Below are 26,627 nucleotides of genomic sequence, written 5' to 3' on the forward strand. Positions count from 1 at the left end.
GAATCGTGATTTGGTGATAGAAGCTGGAGGACCAGAGCCATGGACAAATTATCTAATCTTTTGTATCCCAGTTGTCTGTAGGATAATCTGTGCTGGTTATTGTGAGGAATGTAGCAAAACAGGGCATGAAACTACTTCGTGAGCGCTAACAATCACCACCCCCATTTCAACCACTTCCTTTCCCATTACTGTGGAAAAGCCACCGGACAGAACAAATTATGGGGGAGCGTTTAGTTGACCTTTTCTGAGAGTCCAGCTGTCCAGCATGGCAGAGATGACACAGAACCCAGAAAAAAAAAATGAAGGGGATGCTGAGCTCTTGACTGGCTTCCTCCCTTTTCCTCCTTTGTCTTGGCAGGGGACTCAGCCCCTGAGATGGTATCACCTACATTCAGGGTGGGTCTTTTCCCTCAGTTAACACTATCTGGAAAAGCCCTCATAGACATTCCCAGAGCTGTGCATGAACGCTCACCAGTCTCCGAGATGAATCCCAATTAAGTCAAGGTATCGATGCCCATTATTATCAGTGCCATCATCTTTAGTAGAGAAATCTAGATGTCATTAGTTCTGACCACAGCTATGTCAGCCACTCTGTGTGGGACCACAAAAAAAGAACAAAACAACAAATTTCATCATTTTGGACCTTTCCCCCAACTCCCTTAGTAAAATGAGAATATTGTTATTCATAGCACAGGTTACAATGGGTGCTGAGGAAGACGTCATGAAGGAGCCGCTGATAGCTCAGCGGGATCACAAGGACCCGAGTCTTCATCTCCAGCACCACGTGAAAGTCTGGCGTGGTTGTGCACACCTATAACCCCAGCTTTGGGAGGTAAGACAGGCAATATGGTGAGCTCCCAGCTCAGGGAGAGACTCTGGCTCAAGAAAACAAGGCAGACAGCAATAGCAGAAGGCAGATGTTATCCTGCTCTGGCCTCCATGAGAGCACACATGGGTGCACACACCTGCACATAAACATACATGCAGCACACACACGGCGGGGGGGGGGGATTAGAGGAATAGAATGTTGAATTAAGGTTTTATTTTTCAAGTAATTTTCAATTAAATATTAGAAAAACCAGACCATGTTACCTTGGAAAAGATATTTTAAAATGATGAAAACAATAGCCAAAATTGAGCCACACATAGGCTTTTCCACTATACTTTTATAAATTGTTTTGAAGCCCCGCGGTGCACACCTTTAATCCCAGCACTTGGGAGGCAGAGGCAGGCAGATCTCTGTGAGTTCAAGGGCAGCCTGTTTTACAAGAGCTAGTTCCAGGACAGTTGGGGCTGTTACACAGAGGAACCCTGTCTTGAAAAACCAAACCAACCAACCAAAGATTTAACAGAAATTATTTTGAAGAAAACATGTCATTCTTTTGTGTTGGTCAAACACTAATAACAAGTACTTAATACCTAATATTCTAAAATTATCTTTTCGCTGCCTAATGGTGAATTACCACACTCTTGGAAATATGGTGGAATTACAGGATGCCCGGAAGGTCTTAAAGCGTATGTACAACTTTCAAGCAATTGAGAATTAAGATAGCAAGGGCGCGGGCAAGTAGTGCTTCGAATGGGGTGGTGGGTGCTAGTTGCTGAACCCACAACACAGACCTACGAGGTGCTTTTTCTGTCTTCTACAGTGTGTAGAAATCCAGCTAAGGGACACCCTTTGCCCAACAACACGTAAATGCTGTGCTCCAGGTCAGAGGACTGAGTTCTTTATCAACTGGAATTCCAGGAGATCTGAAGGCTTTAACTCAGCTGCACTCTGTAATCTGTGGTTTTCAGAATTTAGGAGAACCACCCAACCCGCCTTTCCGCAGTTTGAAACCCACTGAAGGCTGGGCCGGCCGTGTGGCACAAATGCCCTCAGTGGGCATCTGCTGACATTAACATGATAGCGTGCAGAGACGTGAACGCTAGAATCCATCAGAACACCCTAGCACCATAGGGATCTGCTACAAGTTTGGTAGGTGAGGGACACAGGTAATTTTCAGTTCGTTTCATCTTCACTGAGACGATGGCTGTATCACACCACCGACCTAAATTTACTGAGCTATCCCCTAGACATAGCCTCTGCTGGCAAAACAACTGCAGATGTAAACTTGGTGGTCTCCACGGGGTTTCATGTAGGTCTGAAATCTATAGTCACCACTCCTGCATATTGTCACGAAGGTCCATGGAGGCGTACGACTGTCTGGTTTTTAAAGCCATAATGCTATTGTTTTATGCACTATTTGGGACTTTTAGAAGTCACAGAAATGGTCTATTTTTACTTTATTGTTTTACTGGGAGACAAACTAATTAGGAAACATAGATCTCCTATTTCTGCTTCATTGCACTGGGTGATTAACTGTATTGGCAACAGATAGCAGTGTCAACATACCCCACAAGTGTTCGGTTAAATGAACTTAGACCTCCATGTAAGATGCATTCTGCCATGTTCAATATGATGCTAGACACGGTTAGAAAAAACCAGCAGATATTTAATTGTTCCAAGCAGGAGACATAAGGCTGCTAAAATGCTCACCCCCACAATGGTATTATTAATCAGTGTGTTTCACCCCGCAAAGTTGTAAGGTTTGTGGGGGAAATTCTAGAAGGAGCATCAAGCTAGAACAGGATATGGGAGCCAAATGGAAAACACGAACCAATAAAAGAAAAACATTAAACTCGCTGAAGTCTCAGCTTGGTCTTTGAAGTCGGTTCAAGTCCCGCATACTTGAGTTCTGATGTAATCCTAAAACGGTGGGTACAAACAAGGACTCAGAAACAGCTTTTGTAACTTTTGGACGGACTGCAGAGAATCCGTTTGCTGGTGGCTGTCACGGCTATGCAGTGGCCGTCGCCGAGATGCGTTTGAGTGAAAACGGTTGTTCTCCCCAGGATGAAATATGTCAATAAAGACTTACGAGGAGGAAAGCTGTGAGCCCAACTCACACCTCCCCACACCCGAGCAGGAAAAACTTCACAGGGGCGTTGCCCTTTGCTGCTCCACAAACTGGGTCTCTTAAACAGCAGCAATGCATAAGCTCTCGCACGCAAGCGCATTTTTCCTGGGTGACTGCGTGTTGTTTGTCCCTTGTTGGTCCTGTCATCTGTCATGCTTCACATTCTAGCTAATGAGATGATTGCTTTGCTCTGCACAAGAATATTTTTCTGAGAAGAGATAATTCCCTTGATTTGGAAAAAAAAAAAGATATTTCTAGTAGGATGGGGGATTTTAAACGCACATGGTATCAAAGGGCCATGCCCATAATGGACAAAAATGTATTCAATTAAAAGCACATCTCATTAAGTGTGTTCTTTTGTGTTGACAAGCCTTAAAAGTAAATAGTATAAGATGAAAGGACACAGGGATTTTTTTTCTAATAATAATGCATTTAAAATCCTTAGATTAAATGAGTGTTGATATAGTTTCTCTACTCTACTCTCTCTCTCTCTCTCTCTCTCTCTCTCTCTCTCTCTCTCGTTTTTGGAGACCTGGTCTCATAAGCAGCCCAGGGGATCCTCAGCAGCACCTCTGCTCCTGCCTCCCGAGGACAGAGATTACATGTGGATGCCGTACTCCGGAGCTATGGAGTACAACACTCTGAAAGACATTCATCTTCTTTTGATGACAAACAGAAAAACTTAGCAAATAGTACTTAAAAAAGGCAAAACAGCTTTGACTGCCTACACTATACCCTTAGTGTAATTACGGTGCTCATTGGGTAGGAGCTCAATATTTCTTTGTAGAATATATATCAACAATAAACAGAGTAGATTAACTAAGCATATGACTTCACAGGGATAGACTAGGCCCCACATGATGCAAAGCCATCTGGTGGCCGTGCTGTTACATTTAAACGTGGTAGCCCACAGAAGTAAGAAAAGAATTGCTGCTCTCATGATTGTCTGGGGGTAATTATAGGACAGCTTCTCAAAGTGTTGAGCACTGCTAATCAAGCAGGCAACCAAAACGGCATCGTGGAGGATAAGTTCTGCTGAGGTACGGGGAGACAGGAAAGTGACGCCAACCCCGTTGAGGGAGTGACAGGGACATTTTAAAAATGAGCTTGGCAACGATGAAAGAAGGAATCCCCAGGCAGATGGACGGGGCCCCAAACCACCGCAGGCTGCGGAGTTGTAGGAGACTTGATTCCAGAAGTCGTTAAAGTGTGCGGAGGGCCCAGTTCTTCATCATAATGCTACACCACCAGGAATGCGTGGATGTTTACCACGGCTGCCTCGTCATAGATTTCATTATCTTTCTGGTTTGCCTGATCGTTTAGGACTTGCCCAACCTCAGCCTAAGTCCTGTGTTTTATGCCATTGTGCGTTGGTTATTCCAGTTTTCACAATGATCCTGGCCCAGATTACAAGCTCTCCAGGAGCAAACCATCTACCCCAGACAAGTAGCGTTATCACATGATGGTAACTGCGTGGTGTACATGTGTGTGTGTGGTGTGCATGTGCAAACAACGTTAGCTAAAAATGGCACAGGCTGTAAGCTATGTGTACTAAGGTTCAGGAATTTTTTTTCCTTGGATAAGTGCCTAGAATTCTTTGGTGGTAGTTTTTGACGATGTTTTTCTTTTTGTTTCTTTTTTTGTGAGATGAAGTCCCACCCTGCACAACAATTAAAAATAAAACTTGCTAGAGACTCCATGTTTGATATGTCAAACATATGCCTTATTATACATCCTCTCAAAATCTCACAGATAATAAAAAAAAAAAGCCAAGAAGTGTGCATTCATGTGAAATGGGAGGAGAATTGTGAGTACACTTGATGAGTGTGTAAGGTGGAGGGTGGACACACAACCAAGGAGAGTCTGAGGGCTTGACAAATGGATGGATTTCAGCCTGTGTCCAGGAGCCCCGAAGAAGCCTCTCTTATGCCTCATCCTCTGGGTATTTGGCTTTGACTTCTAGGAACTTCTCCCTCTTACCTTTGACTTCTAGACTCCATCTTGAGTTGGCACTGCAGAGGCCTTCCATGGGGGTTGTACAAATTTCGTAGCTTGTTTCCGATCAAGTTGGAGAGCCTAGCGGTTGTTTCAGAAATTGAAAAATTATAGTGTTTTCAAGCCAGGTTAGTGGTTTTGTTGAGAATACAATCCCATCAAAATTTTAGCGTTCAACCCAGTCAGTATCAGTTCCAAGTCGAAATCTCTTCTGATTATAGTGTTTAAGCCGTCAACCCTCGGCCGCACGTTTCTGTGCTCAGCGCTGCTTCCTTGTTTAATTGTGTCTATTTTAAGGCCTTTAAAAATTACTGGTTAGAATAAAAATGGTAGCCACCTGGCGGTGGGTGTTGTGAGAGCTGAGTAGCCTGTGCTCTTGGTAGGCTTGACTCAAGGCCAGTGTGTCTGAGGGTCACCAGAGCCGTCCTGAGCTAGTGGATTGAAATTTGTTGGGAATGAATATAGATTGAGGAAAAATGTGAAGGAATTCCCCCAAACAGGAAGGGTCCTAAGGGATAAATGCTGTGGTGTGGTCTTACCCAGGGTCTTTTATGGGTCTTGTCCTTCTGGTTGTGGAATTAACCTTTACCGCTGAGCCATTCTGGCCCTCTTCTATGGGTTTTATGGCAGGAATCGGAGATTGAAACTATCTTTATTGAGATTGGTCATGTTGAGGACATCGTTGGGTGAGCCAGCAAGGAGTTTTCGTGCCCTCGTCATAGTCCCCAGCACAACCAGAGACATAGTCATTCAGTCATGGTTGTACACACGTGCTTGCGGCTACCTGGTGATCAGACACGAGCCCTTCCCTAACTCCTGCCTCATCTTTGCTTGAACCTTGGTTAGGAGGCTCAGGCATTTTTGAAAGGGGAGGGGGCATTCTGCATAGTTGACTTTCTGTACTTGGAGGGTACAAATCATCAGATTTTACACTAAGTTTAATTATGAGACATAGTCAGAGAATGTGCCTCCCGGCTGCACCGTACTTCCTTCCGCATCTACTGGGGAGTGTATTAGCTTCTGCCCAAGGCCTTCTCACAATTCTAAAGAGCACGGCTTGGAGTGGGTCAGATAGCCATATCTATTGCCACAAAACCCCTCCCCTAGGGTACCTAAATAGCAGCCTGCCCTCTTCCTTAGGTCCCTAGGACAAACCAAAGTTCACCCTGGGAAATGAAAGAGTGTATTAGGCATGCTTATAGATCATGGATGAAGAGTTATCACAGGAGCGTGAGTGACTGACCCTAAAGCAGCAGGTCTTAGAAGGCTTGGGCTCAATGGTAGCGTAGAACTTGTGGGAATAGCCAACCAATGTCTGATTTGACTTAAGGCCCACTCCATGAGAAGGAACCCATACCCAACACTGCTTGAGCAACCAAGAACCAGAGGCCAAGAAAGCCCAGAGACCTAGAGTAAAACCAAACACTACAGATCTAAGGGGGGAGAAGTAGCAATATACTGACTCCTAATGATATTCTGCTATACCCATAGATCAGTCTTCTCAATCGTCACCAGAAAGCCTTCCTCCAGCAGCAGATGGGGACAAATGGAGAGACAGACCCACGACAGACATGATATGGAGTGAGAGTCTAAATGGGGGTCTTCACCAAACCCCTCCCCTCCGAGTTCAGGAAACCCCACTGAAGAGGAGGCAGAAAGATTATGAGAGACAAAGGGGATGAGGACACCAGGAGGACAAACCCTCTGAATCAGTTCAGCAAGGTGCATAGTTTCTCACATAGGTCTGCACAGATCCTCTGCGTATGTATTACGGTTTTCAGCTGAGTGTTTTTGTGGGCCTCCAGAGAGAATATGTGGTCTGTTCTTGGGCCTGCTCTTGGGACTCTCTTACTTCTGTTGGGTTACCTTCTCCAACTTGGGTATGGTTTTTGCTTCATCTTATTAGATTTTATTTTGTCCCATTTGGTTGTTTTCTCTCAGAAGCCTGCTATTTTCTAATGAGAGACAGGAAGGGAGTGGATGTGGGAGGGGAGATGGGCAACAACTGGAAGGAGGGAGGGAAATCTATAGTCATGATATGTTGTATAAGAAAAGAATCTATTTTCAATTGGAAAAACATTAAAAAGCATAGTGAGGTTTGTGCTCCATGTGGATGGTGGCCGCACTGATGCCCCCTTCGTTCGTCTCCTCCAGTGTGTACTCTGAGACCATATGCAATTAGGGCAGAATTGTACACAAATGACCGAGAGGAGTTGCTGGAAACCCCGTTGAGTGTCCAGTGATCTTTCCCAGCTGCTCTATGAAGTAACGTCAACAGTCCACAGGCCCAGCTGCTGCAAGCAGGCAAGCTTAGCTGAGGATGACGATGGCTGTTTGCTCTAGACTGAGACACGATGGTGAAATCTCCTACATGGTTACAGGAATTCCATGGCTAAGAGGAACAACAGTCTGTCATGATAGGATAAAAACAAGAAGACCCCACTTAATTGTATCATGTACTGCTGAGTATGTTAATTCTATGTGACCCAACCTCAAACGGCTGAGAATTCCTTCGCTGTTCCGATGGGATCGTAAACAGGGAAAATGGGACTCCCTTGGTGGCAGCAACTTAAGCCTCCCGTGTCCGGACTACACCCAGTGTGACAGCTCGGGCTGTACCAGTGAGTCAGCACACAGGAGTTAGTCGTGGCTCCGAGCTCATAGCGTTGGGACCCTTGTTTCTCAGTGCTAAAGCTCCGGGCTTCAGAGCCAGGACCCTCACCTCTTAGCATTGCAGCTTCTCGGCAGCAGGAGCTGGTAGCTCACAGCAGCTTCTGGCTCCCTCCTGGCTGGGATCTGCAGCTTTCTGCAATCTGCCCTCTCCCAGACCTCATCCCACAGCTGCTTCTGGGTGATGGGCCGTGCTGGGAGGGGCCTGCTCTCAGTCCAGTTCACCATTTGGCCCAGGACAAAGACTCCAAGTAGGTGCCAGAGCAATCAAATGAGGCTTTACTGGAGTCTGGGCCACAGGACTTGGGGAGACAGTTCATAGGAAGGCGCTCCCCTAGGCTGCTTAGAAGAGACAGGTACACCTCAAGTTCCCATGCGTAGGTTGGTATGACTGAGATTAGAGTATCCCCCACCTGTGGCTCACAAACGTGAAAACTCATTAAAATCAAGAATCGATCATCAAATGCCCAAATATAGCACTATTAGGATTTAGCCACTGTACACACTCAAGTCAGATTTAAAGACCATTAAAGCTGTCTATAATATAGCGTCACTATATTAAATGCAGGAAACTGACTTAGAGATGAAAGGGTTTGGCTTACAATCTCAGGTTACCCCTTCATGTGGGGGAAGTCGAGGCAGGAACTCAGGCGCTAATCATATCACGTCCACAATGCAGAGCCGAGAGAAGCGACTGATCCATCTGCCTGCCTGAAGGGGAAGCCTAGCCCAAAACCTTGTTTTGTAAGGCGTGTCCCCCTTGGTTTAAAGGCGTGTCCCCCTTGGTCTAAAGGCGTGTCCCTCTTAGGCGTGTCCCTCTTAGGCGTGTCCCCCTTAGGCTAATATTGACTTATAAAATCTTGCGGGCCTGCGGCCTGCCTGCTCTTTGTTTTCCTGCCCTCCTCGCTGGAACCTTGGATTTGTAAGTTCCCTTTCCTTTCCTTTATTAAAACTGACATATATATATATTAAAGCTTGTCTGGTGAATCATAACTGCCGATCAACCACGCACCTTCATTTGGCGTCCAACTAGGGCATTTGGGAGCCTTCAGCTCCAGTTCCCACACTGCGTGGCAGGGATTCGGCCTTGGGCTCTTGATTGCTTCAGAGCAGTTTCCCAGACTAGCCTGTCCCAGCCCCGCTTGTACGGAGCAAAGGACGTGTGTGTGCGCGGGTGACTCAGTCCAAGCTTGCTAACCCCTCAGGCAGCACCAGTCCCGGCTGAGTTCGGCCTGGGCCCTGACCTGCCGGAGACTAGCGGTTACTGCCGGAGTCCCAACATTCGAGCTCCGCTGGTACTGCAGACTCGGTTTGGCCGAGCGGTTATTGCCCTAGCGACCTACTGGCAGGGAACGGTCATTTCAGGTAAAATTTCTTTTGATTAAAAAAAAAAAAATGTCTGACCATATCACCATTGAAAGCTTCTGCAATCTATTTAATTATACTATGGTAGAAATATTACAGGATACATATGATATTCCCATAACTTGGATGTTTATAGGGCTTGCAATTTTTCTCGTATTTGGTTTCTCCCTTACATGGTTTGAAAATAGAAAAATGATAAAGTCCTTACAGAATGAAACCAGGATTCTTAGGACAGAGGTTGAATGCTTAAGAAAGGGCACAACTGTTTTGAGTGACAACTTTAAGTCGGTCGAGGTATTTGCAAAAACAATTCAGACTGACACCAAGAAAGAGTTTGAAGGTCTCAAGGAAGGGAATAGGGCTTTGTCTGATATGACTCGGTCAAATGAGCAAAATTTAGAAAAACTACAGTCTGATATTAAGGAGAGACTCATTGCTGCGGAGGAGAGAACAGCTGATTTGGATCGTAAACTTCAGTCCCTGTCTGAAACATTATCAGAGAGAATTAAAACTGCTGAATGTGAAAATCGGATTTTGTCTAAAGGATATGACAGATTGGCTGACAGATTGTCAATACAAGAAGGCACAATTCATGCCATGAAAATTCTATCCAAGGATGAGATACTAACTCTACTGGACAAACTTCATGTTTTGGAATCCTCCATGAAGGCCTTGGAGCATAATTCTGGACAGGAGATCCAGGCCTTACAGAAGGCAATAGTAAGCAGATTAGAAAAGATTGAGGAAATTATAGAACAGGAGCAAACGGTACAAAGGCGAAATTTAACTCCGTCAATGAGTAAAACTCTCCGGGATAATTTCCATAAAGTTCTACCTGCCTTTCCAATAGTAACGTCAGAAAAGGTGACTGGTTCCAAAAACCCTAAAGTCATCAAGGAATATACATGGGAACCCGTCCGTATGAATGATCTCAAAGAAATTAAACAAGCTATTATGAACTTTGGGCTACATTCGTCCTTTGTTAGAGAGATGCTCAAAACTTGGTCTATAAGCAATAAAGCAACGCCCCATGATTGGGTACAATTAGTATCAGCTGTTCTAGAGAGTGGGTCACAATTAAATTGGAAATGCATGTTCAGACAAGAGGCTAAACTTTTAGAACAAGAGGAAAGAGCAAAGGGAATTGAGATCTCCCTAGATCAAATTCTAGGTGAAGGACTTTTCTCCGATCCTCTGGAACAAGCGAATTATGATGAACACACCTTATCCATATGTACTACAGCAGCTTTAAAGGCTTGGGACAGGGTTCAAGACCCAGGACAGAGACTGGAATCATATATCAGAGTTAAACAGGGTCAGAGAGAACCCTTTAGTGATTTTTTACAAAGGCTAACTAAAGCTGTACAGATAGGGATATCTGACCCAGAAGCAAGACGTATAATAATTGAATCTTTGGCTTATGAGAATGCCAATGTGGAGTGTAAAAGGATCCTGGGGCCTTTAAAGATGAGATCAGCGCCCTTGGACGAATGGGTCTTACATACAATGAATGTTGAATCATTTGACTATGGCACTGAAGCATGGGTCGAAGAAGCAATTTCTAATGCAAAAAGGAGGCATCAAGTTACCAAATGTTTTAATTGTGGCAAGATGGGACATATTAAAAGGAATTGCAGACAACGGATTTTCAGAAATAATAATAATAACAATAATAATAATAATAATAATAACAATAATAATAATAATGCCTCTTCTAGAAATAACAGACGTAGGAGGACTCAGCCTTCAGGTATATGTAGGAGATGTGGAAAAGGCAGACACTGGACAAATGAGTGCAGGTCAACAAGAGATAGACAAGGCAACCTGTTGCCACTGGGAAACTCAATGGGGGGCCTCTCGCAGGCCCCCATGGCGAATGTGGTTCAGTCATTTCCAGTTACTGCCGAGAACATGCCTCGTCAAGAAAATTAGAAAGCCCCATGCCTGCTGTTAAAAGCAAAAATGGCCTGAAAGATGAGTTACGTGTATTTTGGCAGACTTTTATAAATGAACAAAGACCAAAGTTAAGAGTGTGTGTAAATGGCATTTTTATTACTGGCCTACTGGACACAGATGCGGATGTAAGTATCATTACTCCAGAATCTTGGCATCCGTATTGGCCTCTTCAGGATGTAAATGTTCAGTTCCTGGGAATTGGAACCCTATCTCAAGTAAGGCAGAGCACGAGATGGGTTGAATGCATAGGGCCAGAAGGACAAATAGGAAAATTAAGGCCATATGTAGCCAATATTGCAGTGAATTTATGGGGCCGTGACCTGTTGCAGCAATGGAATACCCAAATTAACATTCCTGCTGCTTCTAGAGCCTCTATCACCGAGGGAAATATTAAAAGATATTACAGAAGGCAGAAACCGGCTGTTCGGGCTGTACAAGAATGCAAAGCGATTGATGGCCCTTCAGAGATACGAACAGCACTGCCTCTAAAATGGTTGACTGAGAAACCAATATGGACAAAGCAATGGCCATTAGCTGAGGAAAAGTTGCAGGCTTTAGAACAGCTGGTACAAGAGCAATTAGATGCTCGACATATAGAAGAATCTACCAGCCCTTGGAATTCTCCTGTATTTGTTGTTAAGAAAAAATCTGGTAAGTGGAGAATGGTGACAGATCTCAGGGCTATCAATAAGGTTATTCAACCTATGGGCTCTCTGCAATCTGGAATTCCTCTGCCATCTTTATTACCAAAAGGATGGCCTCTCATAGTAATTGATTTAAAGGATTGTTTCTTCACTATACCTTTACAAGAAAAAGACAGAGAAAAGTTTGCCTTCACAGTGCCTACTTATAATAACTCTCAACCTACAAGGAGATACCAGTGGACCGTCCTCCCACAGGGCATGTTGAACTCTCCCACCCTGTGCCAATATTTTGTAAATCAACCATTGCAAATAATACGCAAGCAATTTCCTAAGTCTATAATTTATCATTACATGGATGATATTCTGTTATCTGATTCAAACATGGCTACTTTAGAAAGACTGTTTGAAGAAGTAAAAATACTTTTACCTAAATGGGGATTGCAGATTGCTCCTGAAAAAATTCAGAGAGGAGATTCTGTTAATTATCTAGGTTATAAAATAGGTTTACAAAAAATTAAGACACAAAAAGCACAAATTAGGAGAGATCGGTTACGGACTCTCAATGACTTTCAAAGGTTGTTAGGAGACATTTCCAGCTTACGACCAGCTGTTGGCATAACACCTGATATGATAATTCATTTAAATAAAACCTTGGATGGTGAAAAAGACTTAAACAGTCCCAGAGAATTAACAGCTGAAGCAGAAAAGGAGCTGAGAATGATTGAAGAGAAATTACAAGAGACACATGTGGACAGGGTGAATCCAGAGCTCAGTTGTATTCTCGTCATATTGCCTTCCAAAATTTCTCCTACAGGAATTTTAATGCAGAGAGATGATATTATCTTAGAATGGATCTTTTTACCACATAAACCAAGTAAGAAAATAAAAACTTATGTGGAAAAAGTCTCTGAATTAATTATAAAAGGCAAATTGAGACTTCGTCAACTAGCAGGCATAGACCCAGCAGAAATTATAGTTCCTTTCACTGCTGATGAACTAAAAAAATTGTGGGAAGATAACGAACCATGGCAAAGAGCTTGCGCTAATTTTTTGGGAGAAATCAATAACAGCTATCCGAAAAGCAAGAGGCTTAACTTTATAAAGAGAACTTCTTGGATTCTCCCCCGAATCATCCGTGATGCTCCAATAACTGGAGCACGTACATTTTATACTGATGCTAATAAATCAGGGAAAGCAGGTTACAAATCAGAAGATTTGAGTAAGGTGGAACAAAGCCCTTATGATTCTGTCCAGAAGGCAGAATTATATGCCATTCTTATGGTGGTAAGGGATTTTAAAGAACCGCTTAATATAGTTACTGATTCACAATATGCAGAAAGAGTAATCTTACATATTGAAACTGCTGAATTTATACCTGATGATACAGAACTAACCTCATTGTTTATCCAGGTACAAGACATGATCAGGAACAGGCTTTGCCCTATGTATATAACACACATCCGATCTCATACGGGTCTGCCAGGTCCTCTAGCAAAAGGTAATGCAGAAATTGATCAATTGTTGATTGGTAGTGTGCTGCAGGCCTCTGAATTTCATAAAAAACATCATGTCAATAGCAAAGGCTTGAAGAAAGAGTTTTCTATTACATGGCAACAAGCTAAGGAAATTGTAAAGAAATGCCCTACTTGCTCTTTTTATAACCAAACACCACTGCCTGCAGGGGCTAATCCAAAGGGCACTCAAAGGAATGAAATCTGGCAGATGGATGTGTTTCACTTTGCAGAATTTGGCAAATTAAAATATGTACACCACACCATTGACACTTATTCAGGTTTTCAATGGGCAACTGCTTTAAGCTCAGAAAAAGCTGATTCAGTAATCACTCATTTATTAGAAGTTATGGCCATCATGGGTATACCTACACAAATAAAGACGGATAATGGTCCAGCTTATGTCTCTAGGAAAATGAAACAGTTTTTTGCTTATTACAATATTAAGCATGTTACAGGTATACCATACAATCCTACAGGTCAAGCAGTCATAGAAAGATCAAATAGAACTATAAAGGATATGTTAAACAAACAGAAAGGGGTGGAAAATACCCCTAGAAATAGGTTACATAGTGCTTTATTAACCTTGAATTTTCTCAACGCTAATGAGAAGGGGACAACGGCTGCAGAAAGACATTGGATAATGGAAAAGTCTGCTGAATTAAATCAACCAGTTTATTTCAAGGACGTGCTGACCTCGCAGTGGAAGCCAGGAGATGTGCTGCGTTGGGGAAGGGGTTTTGCTCTTGTCTCCACAGGAGAGGAAAAATTGTGGATACCGTCAAAATTAATAAAGGTTCGGTTTGAAGAGAAGAAGCCCCTTGGAAAAGAAAAATAATTCATTCACAAGGATGATGATCATACTGATGGTAAGAAAAGCATATAGGTTGGGGGCAGGGTTCTTTTCTTATCTCCACAGGAAACCACTCATCTTCAAAGAACTTAAGGGACCCTGGATATTTAAATACTGATGCATGGACACTAGTTACAACCTAATATGGATCAACACAGAACCCGAATATGTTTAGTAAGTATAAAACATTTTTTTTTACATATATACTGTGCCTTTATTTATATGTATATAGAGCTGGTTTTGGAGTTGGACTATGGCTCAGTCCTTCTTCAATTCCAAGCCTGTTTATAAGAGATATCTCAGAGTTTCTGTCTCAGGTCAGGAGCCATGAAATGGGACAGAATAATAATAGTAATAATAATAATAATAATAATAATGATAATGATGATGATGATGATACTTGATAAACTTTCTTTGCCTTTCCTCATATCTGTCTGTCTTTATTATACCTTCCATCGAATATATATGTCTGTATATGTCTTTGTAGATAATGTTTACCTTTCCTGTAACAAACAACAAATTTTCCTTCAGTAATCTTTGAAGTTTCCAGGATGAAGATGGGGCCCCACAACATCAATTTCACCTGGTTACTATGACGTCATGTTTTTAATAGCGCTAAAATTAGACCTTTTTTTGGTTTTTTTTTTTTGGTACCAACTACACAAGACAGTTTCAAATGGTGTACAATTTTGACAACACTCTGGCCGGACCTCCTCAAAACACTCAGAGGCTAGTTACAATTTCCTCGACCAAATGTTATTCTGGGAATTTTACCATCATTTGCTTTCATGGAACCCCCTGAGAAGAACGTCGCCTCCATGTCAGCTAGAAGCAATCTTAGAGGACGACGCCCCCTCTCCCAACAGAGTTTGCCCTCTGGTTTAGGGACATCATTTAGTAGATGGTATAGGGTTGAGGGGATGGGGGAGGTATTATATGGACTCAGGGGTGTTTATGAAAAAAAAAAGGGGGGGGGATTACCTGGTTTGATGGGATGATTAGTATTTGTGAATTATTGTTATTAGAAAATTGCATTGGTGTTGATTCTTGTATATTGAACATTGTATGTGAGTATGCTTCTACCTCTATTGTATGAGAGTATGCTTCTACCTCTGTTTAAAACAATTGTTATATTGAGATATTTATCATATTGCAATGTACATTTCTACCTCTGATATTATTTGTATAATGACATTGTTTACGTTTGGGGATATTGTCCTCATTTATTGCACAGTTGTTTTTCAGGTTTTTTAGATACATAGAAATTATATTTAGTATAGATAGTATAATCTTCGACCTCTTTGAAGAGCTGTAGAACATGGCCTTTAATCTAACCTAGAGTTTGGTACTTATGAGACACAATCACTCCTGGCAACACCACTCTACTCCCGAGAGAATGTTGAGCACCAAAGACACTCCACTGGGAGCTTGTCTTCTTCTTGGCAGAAGTGGCCTTTAGGCAAAGAAAAAGCCCATACCTCGACCACTGACAGAGTTTCAGAGTATCCGTAAATGGATAAAAACAGGATTGTCTTATCTTGCCAAGACAGGGTTGGACAGTTCTACAAAAAGTTCCTTGCCTTTGAAAAATGTTATGTCAGTTGTGTTAGGCCTTAGCCAAAGTTGGTTGCCTCAACATTGCAAAACGAAACTTTGGGTGACTGCCCAGGTAGTTAGTTGTCTCTGTCATTTGTTGCACATTTTGGAAGTTTCTTGTTTGTACTTCCTGGTTGCTTAAGTAATATTACTTCCCTTCTCAGATCTTTGATGGGGTTGAAGATTAGATAATTGTAGTTACCCTCTACATTATTTAGACTCCTTGAAATAGAATGCTTAGTAAAACTTTTGTTATATGTTTCTTCTTAATATTGTTTGTAATTTTATATTTATTATTTGTTCCTATTGAATATAGTTGTATTTGGTTTGGTTCTGTCTTATTTAGACAAAAGGGGGAGATGAAGGGGAAGCCTAGCCCAAAACCTTGTTTTGTAAGGCGTGTCCCCCTTGGTTTAAAGGCGTGTCCCCCTTGGTCTAAAGGCGTGTCCCTCTTAGGCATGTCCCCCTTAGGCTAATATTGACTTATAAAATCTTGCGGGCCTGCGGCCTGCCTGCTCTTTGTTTTCCTGCCCTCCTCGCTGGAACCTTGGATTTGTAAGTTCCCTTTCCTTTCCTTTATTAAAACTGACATATATATATTAAAGCTTGTCTGGTGAATCATAACTGCCGATCAACCACGCACCTTCAGCCCGCCCACTGGCTCCTCCAGCCTCTGGCTGGTCCAGCTCCAGGCCTAACCCACAGGAAAGGCGAGCCATCCCACCCAATTGGCAATGCAGACAGTCCCCCGTTCATGCATGCAGGGTGAGGGACGCTGTTGGGTGGCTGTAGTCTGTGTCACTATCACATGGACGGTTCACACTAAACTGCACATCGCTGTATTAAACGTTCAGATGAACAGTGGTGTTTATCTTCTAGGGATTTAATACTAGAGCCGTTTCCCTTTTTCCCCCAACGACTATTTATTGAACATCTGTTCTGTAGATGTTTTATTCTGTTAGGCACCAGAATAAAAGTAAACTAGCGTATCTGAGCCCTGCTGAGGCTGCTGTGGCACAATGAACAGACCATAGCCACAGAGGGCAGGACAGTGGCTTCTGTGGCTGTGTGGCATCTCTATAAGGACACAGAATCAGCCGATCTCACCCGCATCAGGAGGAAGGGCCTCAACGGTTGTACCAGGTAAGGCGTGGGTGTCAGCCCTCACCTCAGCGAGGAGCTTAGCCAGGAGAATCTCATGCTTGCTTTTAAAGAGTTCCCGGAAGACAGGTGGAAGGTGACCAGGGAGGAGAAAGAGATAAGTTCCAGATTCCAGGTGATGAAGATCTAGAATAAGGTAATTATCCAGCAATAGAGAGGAATAGAATTCAAAAGACATTAAGAACAACAAGCAGGCACACATGGGCATAAGACTGAAAGAAATCCCTCCTGGTGGCACCAATTCTGTTCCCTGCTTTGAGGAGCCAAAAATGGGCGTGTAAATACTTACAGTAATAAAAATGACCATCAATTTGATAGTCTAACTTTTCTTAACTATAAATTTTAGAGCTAACTGTCTACAGAATACTTAAAATACAGATACCAAACATCAGGGCCCACTCTGACATGTAGTGTTGGGAGTCACCACACCCACCTTTGCAACAAGAAAATGGCTTAGCAAACAGAAAGGCGACAGATCTTGGGTGCGCCAAAGAACTGTGGTAACAGGATGATCTCCGCCTGCGGATAGGAGGGCCAGTGGGCAGAGCAAAGCAGGTGCAGAGGCAGCAGGTGAGGAGGCTGGCCACAGAGTTAAAACTCTCCTGGCTGAGCCGGGCGGTGGTGGCGCACGCCTTTAATCCCAGCACTCGGGAGGCAGAGGCAGGCGGATCTCTGTGAGTTCGAGGCCAGCCTGGTCTACAAGAGCTAGCTCCAGGACAGGCTCTAAAAAAGCTGCAGAGAAACCCTGTCTCGAAAAACCAAAAAAAGAAAAAAAAAAAACTCTCCTGGCTGAGTCTTAGACGTGACCCTACACTTCCTTAAGGATTTTTGTTTATTGCTTTAACTTTATTGATTTATTTATGTGTGAATATGTTTATATACCATGTATGTGCCTGATATCCACAGTGGCCAGAAGAGGGAGTTGAATCCCCTGAGACTGGAGTCAGGGATAGCTGGAAGCCACCACGTGGGTACTGGGAATTGAACCTGGATCCTATGGGGAGCACTCAGTGCTGTAACTGCTGAGCCACCTCTGTTGTGGGATGTTTCACTCTTCTGGCTTTTGGGGGTGCTCACCACCCAGCTCCCAGATAAATCATGCATGAAGACTTATTCTTAGTTAGGAATTTCCGGCCTTAGTTTGGCTTGTTTCTTGCCAGTTTTCCTTAACTTGAATTATCCCAACTATCTTTTGCCTCTGGGCTTTCATCTTTCTCTATTTCTGTATGCCTTTCTTTCTTCCTCTGTGACTGGCTGGGTGGCTGGACCCTGATGTCCTCCTCTCCTTGTTCTCTTGCTCCTTTCTCCTCTCACTTTTCTCCTTCTATTCAGCCCGGCCAACCCTTGCTCACTATTGGCCGTTCATCTCTTAATTAGAACCGTCAGGTGTTTTAGACGGCAGCAGTTTCACAGTTAAACACGCGCAGCGTAAACAAAAGTCACACACCTGAAAATAATATTCCCAACACACCACTACAGTTCCCCTTCCTTGAGTTCTACCCCCTTGGAATTCTATCTTGTTCTCCTTTGAAGACCAGAGCAAAGCCCCTCCTACTGCTGGACGGGGAGGAGTGAAGCTGTCCTTGTGAGGTCACTCAGGACGCAGCTTTGCCAGAACAGACAGGAGGAAGATTCTGTTTACTTTGCTGTTTTCTTGTCCCCACAAACCAATGCTCCAACAACCTGCAGAAGAGGAACGCTCCATGCAGGCTTATTGAGACCTAATCATGAGACTAAAATGTTTTCTTCTTTCCACATAATGAGGTTTAACAAGAACTTCAAGGAGACTTGAAGAAAGCCAAAAAACAAAGCGTGTGTGTGTGCGCACACGCACACACACACACACACACACACACACACACCCCATTACTACCATCCAGATACACACAAAGCCCACACTTCTGTCTAGCCCAGCTCAGCTTCTTTTGCTCTGTACCTCACGCCTTGCTCTCAACAAAAATTAACAACAAACTCAAAAAGCAAAACGACACAGTCCAAACTACAAAAGCAACATCTGAACCAGGCTCAAAGATGGAAGAAATATTGAGACTTCCAAGATAAGAAGCGTACAATGACTGCTTTTAGTAATTAAGAATTCCCCTTTTAAAACTGAATGATAGCTGGGTGGTGGCGGCTTACACCTTTAATCCCAGCAGAGCAGTCTCTCAGTTTGAGGCCAACCTGGTTTCAGAGCTAGTTCCAGGATAGCCTGGAGAAACCTACACAGAGAAACCCTGTCTGTAAAATAAAATAAAACAAACAAAACAAAAAACTGGATGATGAACAAGATCAGATTCATAATGCAGGCACAGAGAAGGAAATCCCAAGGAAAAATCAAATGAAAATATAAGAAATAAAAACTGATATCTCAGGGGCTGGAGAGATGGCTCAGAGGTTAAGAGCACTGCCTGCTCTTCCAAAGGTCCTGAGTTCAATCCCCAGAAACCACATGGTGGCTCACAACCATCTGTAATGGGGTCTGCTGCCCTCTTCGGGCCTACAAGCATATATATATATGTGTGTGTATGTGTATACATATATGTGTGTGTGTGTGTGTGTGTGTGTGTATATACTGATATCTCAGACATGAAGAACATCTGATGAGTTTATCTGGAGTGGGCACTGATGGCGAAAAGGATTCACTGCCCAGAGCCGGAAGAGAGATAAGTGGAAACTTCCCTAACTGAAAGAGAGAGAGAGAGAAAGAGAGAGAGAGAGGGAGAGAGAGAGAAAGAGAGAGAGAGAGGGAGAGAGAGAGAGAGAGAGAGAGAGAGAGAGAGAGAGAGAGAGAGAGAGAGAGAGAGGAAGAAGAAGGAGGAGGAGGAGGAGGAGGGAGAAGGAGGAGGAGGAGGAGGACTGGAGGGGAGGTGGCCGTGCGTGGGATGGGAAGGGCAGAAACCAGAGACAGGAACGAACGCAACGCTGGACAGTGATAACACCAAATCTTTCCAAAACTAGTGACAGATGCCAAGCTACAGACAAAGAGGCTTAGAGAGCAGCACCTAGGACGGATGTGCAGCTGGATATGTGCTCTTAACCTGTGTGGGCTCCTCGGGCCCTGGCACAGAGATCTTGAAGCCAGGAGACGGACGGAGCAACTTCTCCACAGAGGGGCAAGGATGACATCCAACTTTTCTTCAGAAAAATTACAAAAGCAAGAAGAAAGAGAAATGATATATTTTAGGTACTGAAAGAATAAAAAGCCTGCCAACCTATACTTTTGTATCCTGTGAAGTTTGTCAAAAGGGAAGGAGAAATGAAAGTTTCTTCTCTGGGTCTCAAATAGAGCTGCTGGCCGGGCGGCGGTGGCGCACGCCTTTAATCCCAGCACTCGGGAGGCAGAGGCAGGCGGATCTCTGTGAGTTCGAGACCAGCCTGGTCTACAAGAGCTAGTTCCAGGACAGGCTCTAAAGCCGCAGAGAAACCCTGTCTCGAAAAAACAAAAAACAAAAAACAAACAAACAAAAAAAATCAAATAGAGCTGCTTTGCAAGAAATGTCAAACTAACTTCTTTTAAGAGAAGAAAAACTATATAGGCTAGAAACTCCATCTGCATAGAGAAAGGATGAAACATCAGGAAAGAAGTGAAAATAAGGAGTGTGGATTTAATTTTTTATCTTAATTTTCTTCATATCCTACAGTATTTGTACTACCTAGGAAGTCTACTCAGAAAGTGGGCTTTCATTGGCTTAATGAACATCGAAGACTCTGGGAAAAGCAGAACTTTCAAAAGAATTATAATTAACATGTCGAGGGGACAGAGAATTGAACCACAGGAAAACAAACAAACCAACAAAATCTCAACTGAAGGAAAAGCAGTAGAAGGGCAGAAACCACAAGAGCTTGGTGAAACAGCGGCCGGTCCCATGGCCGCGAGAGGACTTGGGGGCCCTGTGCTGTCTGGGAAAGACGGCAGTTCCAGAGTGTCTCCCATGAGTGGCTGGAAGGTTTGCAGGGAGCAGCCCCTGGAGCCCGAGATGCTTGCCTACGTCATGTGAGTCTTGTGCACAGTGCACTGTAAAAACCACCGCTTCAGCACAGTCTCCTCCCAGTTGGGAATGGAGGGGGAAGGCTCTTCTATCGCTCCGGTTAATTATACTAGGAACAGTCAGACCCCTGGGCACCCAGTGAGCAGATCTGCTAACTAGAGTAGCCTGAAAGGAACATTTGTTGAAAGATTGCACAAGACGCATAATGCTGCATTTTCCCTAAGGACTATGATCGGCAAACAATTTTAATTCTTCTAGTCTAGGTAGTAGATAGTATTCTATAGTCATGAGACTATCCAAAAGCTTGGATGTTCAGCTTCTTGGACATTCAGTGTTAGTTAAAGTTGGCTTAAAGAAACCCTGCAAAAGAAAAAAAAAAGCATGAAACAAAGATGTATAGAAAATAAACCCAAACAATAACGATAAAAACTGAAAAGAGCTCTCCACTAAGAACAAACACACGTGGTGTCCGTAATGTTCAAGGCATTATTAACTTAACCTAAAGGTGGGGGGCTGGGCAGGTGCAGTGTGGAGGGTAACTAGAAAGAAAACAAGATCAGCAGCCTGAGAACATTTGGTCCACCCCTCCTCCCCATTCCCCGGAAAATGGGATACTGTGAAACCAGGTAAGACAGTGGCTAAGAGAGGAGCCTTCACAGGCTGCTGTGAGTATCTGACCTGGCAGTTTACACACACACCACGTTCTGTGGCTAGACCGCTCTGGAAAGGGCTTGTTAATAGAATCCGGTAAAATCCTACAGGTTCATCAGTATCTGAATGGAGAGGGTCTTGGGCTTGGTGTTTGGTCTTTCACATAGTCCCAGCTTAGAAAAGCTTAGGAAGCCTGAGATAGTGCCCACTTCCCCCACCCCCACCCAGGGTTCTCGATGGAAGAGGATTGGCGTGTAGTAAACAGAAGCAAACCTCCCCTGGTGGAATCTCTTCTTGGGAGACTGTACCATAAATCAGAAGACTAGCTGTCCTACCCTTTGGTTTGGTAGTGAGTGTGCAAGCGGTGTGTCTGAGGGGGCTGTGCTTTGGGTCTGTGCAGATCTGCCTGCATGAGAGGGTGTGCAGAAAACGGGAGTCCCACACACCGGCTTACCTTGCACCTCTCAGGAGCAGAAAGTGAACGTGAGCCTGAACGTTGCTACCCTGGAAAACAGAAGTGTTGGGTATGGGTTGTGCCGGCTCCTCCTCTGCAGAGGAGAAACCCTAGAGACAGAGAGACTGAGCATTCTCGGGGGAGAGGCAGTGTCTCTGGTTCTGGATGGTTAGGAAAGCAGAAAGAGAACAGGAGCTGAGGAGAGACAAGTTCTTCTTCAGAGACATAGTGGAACCAGTGGGAAGCTTAACCAAAATTTGAGAAAGATGACGTACCTGCACAAAGATGAGAGGGGACATACAGTGAAGTGACCAGTGCAAACTCTTAAAATTAGTCTGTGCTAGACGGCAACAGAGCAGCTCTGTGCACGAGAGGCAAAAATTACCTGTGAACATTTTCTTTTCCATTTCTTCTTGAATTTTCAGAAGAATCCGCTCTTGTTCCAAGGCTTCTATGTACTTTGAGTAGCACCAGGTTGGCTGAAAAAAATAATTTTCAAACTTAATGATCAAAACTTTGCCAGATTTCCCTCAGGAGCACACTAGAGATAAAATAAATCTCATTATTCCTTTGTTTACACTTCTTATCGATGCATAACATGCACCAAGAAAAGTATATCCTGGCCAATTACGGTAGCTCATGCCTGGATTTCCAGCATGAATGAGTCTGAGGTTAGCATATCTCTGAGGCTAGCCTGAGGTACCTATTAAAGCCCAGATCCGCCTGGACTATACAGTGATATTCTGTTTAAAAAACAAAGCAAATTGAAACAAAAAGAATATATTTGAGATATTGCTATCATATATCTCAAATGATAATACAGATCTCCCCATTTATGCATTTTAATTTTTTAAACTGTGTACCACAAATCTTTATCTACCTAGTTTATTCTCCTTTTGTAATATTTATTCCATAACAAAGCTACTTCTTTCTGTAGCCTTGACCTGAATCTGTAAATTCTCTCACTGACTGAGGAAGAGTGTTCAGACAGCCATACTGTTGCCCAGTGAACAATGGGACAAGAGCTTATGTGATGTGGGATTTCCCTCTGTGTGCTGTGATTACCATTAATGAATAAAGAAACTGCTTTGGACCTGTAGCAGGGCAGAACTTAGGTAGGCAGGGAAAACTAAACTGAATGCTGGGAGAAAGAAAGGTGTAGTTAGACACCATGGAGCTGCTGCCAATGTCAGACATGCCGAAACTTTGCCAGTAAGCCACTGCCACATGGTGATACACAGATTAATGGAGACGGGTTAAATTAAGATGTAAGAGTTATCCAGTAATCGGGAGGCAGAGGCAGGCGGATCTCTGTGAGTTCGAGACCAGCCTGGTCTACAAGAGCTAGTTCCAGGACAGGCTCCAAAAGCCACTGAGAAACCCTGTCTCGAAAAACCAAAAAAAAAAAAAAAAAAAAAAGAGTTATCCAGTAAGAAGCTAGAGCGAATGGGCCAAGCAGTCATTTAATTAATACAGTTTCTGTGTGATTATTTTGGGGCTGAGCAGCCAGGAACAAACAAGCGGCTCCTTGCAATACTTACGGGCTCAGCAACAGTGGCTCAGCTATCTTTATATTGATTATAAACTCAGATGCTTATTAAACATCCAAGATTATTTTGGGGGTGATAATTTTGAATTTAGACTGATTACTGAATAACAACAATTGATTATTTTACCCCAATTTCTAGAGTAACAATATGCAGGCTTATAAAAGCAAAAATCAATAGTAAATATGTATATTTTCAAGGTGCCTCTGACATCCAGCTATTCAGAAAGCAAAAATCAAAAGTAAGTATGTGTACGCACAGTGCCTCTGACCTCTTAAGGCACAGACAGGACATGATTATTATCAGTGACATCATCATCATCCTCGCCATCATTCTTCTCTCTTTGATCAAGGGGATTCTGTGTCTCATTTCGTGCCGCAGAGTAAAACTGATGCAGACAGAGCTCAGGACGAAGCCTCTGTGTCTGCATCCCTTGCTGAAGCTTATGTTGTGCTCCCAACAGGTCAAGTGGATCATTTCCTGATGCATGTACCTGAGTCTCATCCACGTCAGATAGACCTGTCAGTACAGGTATCTACACAATCAACGGTTTCTTTTCCTTCATTGATGTGGGAGAGTCTTCTGTTTGAGTTGATTTCATTGGCTAATAAAGAAACTGCCTGGCCCATTTGATAGACTGCCCCTTAGGTGGGTGGAGTAGACAGAACAGGAAGAAGGAAGTGAGGTAGATGGCTCAGTCAGATGCCATGCCTCTCCTAAGTTAGACAGACTGCCGTGCCTCTCCTCAGAGAGAGATGGCATGAAGCCACCCACTAGGTCAGACATGCTGAATCTTTCCCGGTAAGACACCATTCGTGGTGTTACAAAGATTATTAGATATGGGTTAGTCAAGATGTGAGTAAGAGGCTGAAAATAATGGGCCAGCCAGTATTTAAAAGAATATAATTTGTGTGATGTTATTTCGGGGCACAAGCTAGCCGGCAGCCAGGAGCAGGGCAGGGCGAAAAGCAGGCCTGCCCAAAGCCCTCACTACACTTCATGAGAGTTTTATAGCCTATTAGTTACCTCAGTAGGGTAACAATTTATGTGGCACTTCTAAGTGCAGTAAAGATTGTTTTATGAGTTAGTATTGTTCTAAGGTGCAAACATTTTTTAAATACAAGCCATTAAAAATGGCTGTAGATTAAACTCATGTTTCAGAGAATTGATATGAAGGCGTGCTGGTTGTAAACATAAAAATGCAAATGTATTGGGTGGTGGGCATGTAATACCAAGAATTAAGAAACTGAGACTAAGCATTTAGCATTCTGTGTCATCTCTGAACTCAGCGCACTAATCTACGGAGGTTGTTTATTTTTATTCTTTTCTCCAGGAAGATGTCGCTTCGCTGTCTTCAAGTTAAACCATCACGAGCTGAGGAAGAGCTCAGTGGGGAGACTACATGCTTCGTAGGCACAAGGCCCTAAATTTCAATTCCCAGCATGCTCTGGGGGAAAACGGCTGGAGGGAATTCCCTTCCAGACTCTCTGAGGATTACCACTGTAACCCATTTTCACACCTGTACCACACACTGGCCAGATGTGTACACAACCTCCTTCTGCCCAGTGACCAAGTCACTGTGCGCCCATTGCTCTAGAGGGCAAGCGGGACCTGGCATCTCACCTGCCGACCATAGGCTTGCAGGCCCAGCAGGGACTCGCTGGCTAAGGGTGCTTTGGTTAGAGAGCCTGTAGTGCTTGTATACTGCTTGACTCCAGCCTGTGAGGGAAAACAGAGAGCGAGATCGTGGGAAGTTATAATGTCACGTAAGAAATCAGTTCATGGTGAGTCTACACTTGGAGCTTCACGCCAGTCACTTTGACCTTTAAATTGGCCATATTCATATAAGAACACTTAAAGAGAAATGAGACAAACAATAAGGTAGAATATAAAAGTCCCAAGCATCAAAGAAAGACTCTAGTTCTCGTGAACATACAACCAGATTTTCCACAAGGGGCAATGCATAGACATAAAACTGTAACCCCCACACAAATGGAATCAAGGTCTGTGTGTTCCTTTTCTCATGTATGCCTATGGGGAAATGTTCCATACGATGACAGACAGAACAGAACGGTGCCTCTCACACAAGGCACCCGAGTATTTGCTAGGTGGCAAATGAATACATGAACATACACTGTAGTGACTGAATGGTCTCCCGCCCTCAGATATGTGCTGAATGGTGACATGTGTAACTGTGCCGTTATCGTCAACGGGTGAACAGAGTATGCCTGATGCCTCCCTTCCTTCTTCCAACTCTGTGTTAGAAATCAGTCAGCATACACACACCTGTGCTCACTTTTGGGATGATTCTGCCATGCATAATAATTTCCTAGTAACATGTAGAAAGAATGAACACCTTAAACAATTATGTGGTCAAACAAGTGTGTGTGTGTGTGTATGTGCTCATAAATGCACCTGATCGTGGAGCCAGAGAGCAGCCTTGGGTGTTGCTTCTCAACATCAGTGTTTCTGACAGGGTCTTTCCTGCCTAAGGTTGGCTAGGCTGCTGGCCAGTGAGCCTGGGGCTCCTCCTGTCTCTGTCTTCCAGCGCGCTGGATCAGCAAGCAGTCCATGCCACCACAGCTTATTCACATGGCATGTCCGTCCCCCCCACATACACACACACACACACACACACACACATGCACACACACACATACTCACATACACATGCACACACACACGTTACTTAACTCTAGGGGATGGAAGCTGTTGACGTTGTCTAGGTGTGAAGAAAGCCTTCATGAAGAAGAGAACACAATTCTGGGAAACTCAAGAACAGTCTGAGAGCCGTGAAGGAAGACGAAGATTTGAAGTCACTAACGCCTCCGGCTATAACTTCTCCACGGTCCTCTCTGGGCCGCACACATCATCTTATCCTTTAGAAGTGCAATTCCATCTAGAGCGGATTCAGGCTTACCTTTCCGATCTTGTCTTCATCTGACTCTGACATTTTCTTTTTCTGTTTATGTTCTTGTCTTCTCTCTAAAACACTCATAATTTTTTCATCTGTCAAATTCTTCCTAAACTCACAAAACTGTGGCCAAAACTTAAACAGAACCCCAAAAATTGTCATCTGTAGTTAAAAAAAAAACAACTATGTCTCAGATTACCATTCTCTACAAATGTACCAAATTAACTCTAACTTGCCACAATCATGGACTTCTCCATCCTTAAGGTACACCGCACAACCCCCAACCCCACCACCTTATTGTTTGCAGACTTAGTGCAGTGAGCCCAGCACAGGCTTCTCTCCAGCGGTTTCACCGCAGATG

General features: G+C 43.6%; 1 protein-coding gene across 1 annotated transcript in view; it reads right to left on the minus strand.

Moving 5' to 3' along the window:
• Nucleotides 1–21,915: 21,915 nt before the first annotated feature.
• The window catches only part of Rgs22 (regulator of G protein signaling 22), a 73,659-nt gene continuing 68,947 nt past the window's right edge, over nt 21,916–26,627 (minus strand). The window contains 5 exon segments of the mRNA XM_038343775.1: nt 21,916–22,059; nt 22,061–22,080; nt 22,191–22,284; nt 24,976–25,071; nt 26,273–26,428. Of these exon segments, the coding sequence (XP_038199703.1) occupies nt 21,916–22,059; nt 22,061–22,080; nt 22,191–22,284; nt 24,976–25,071; nt 26,273–26,428 (510 nt within the window).

The sequence above is a fragment of the Arvicola amphibius genome, chromosome 9 (genome assembly GCF_903992535.2).
Source record: "Arvicola amphibius chromosome 9, mArvAmp1.2, whole genome shotgun sequence".
In the NCBI taxonomy this organism is placed as follows: domain Eukaryota; kingdom Metazoa; phylum Chordata; class Mammalia; order Rodentia; family Cricetidae; genus Arvicola; species Arvicola amphibius.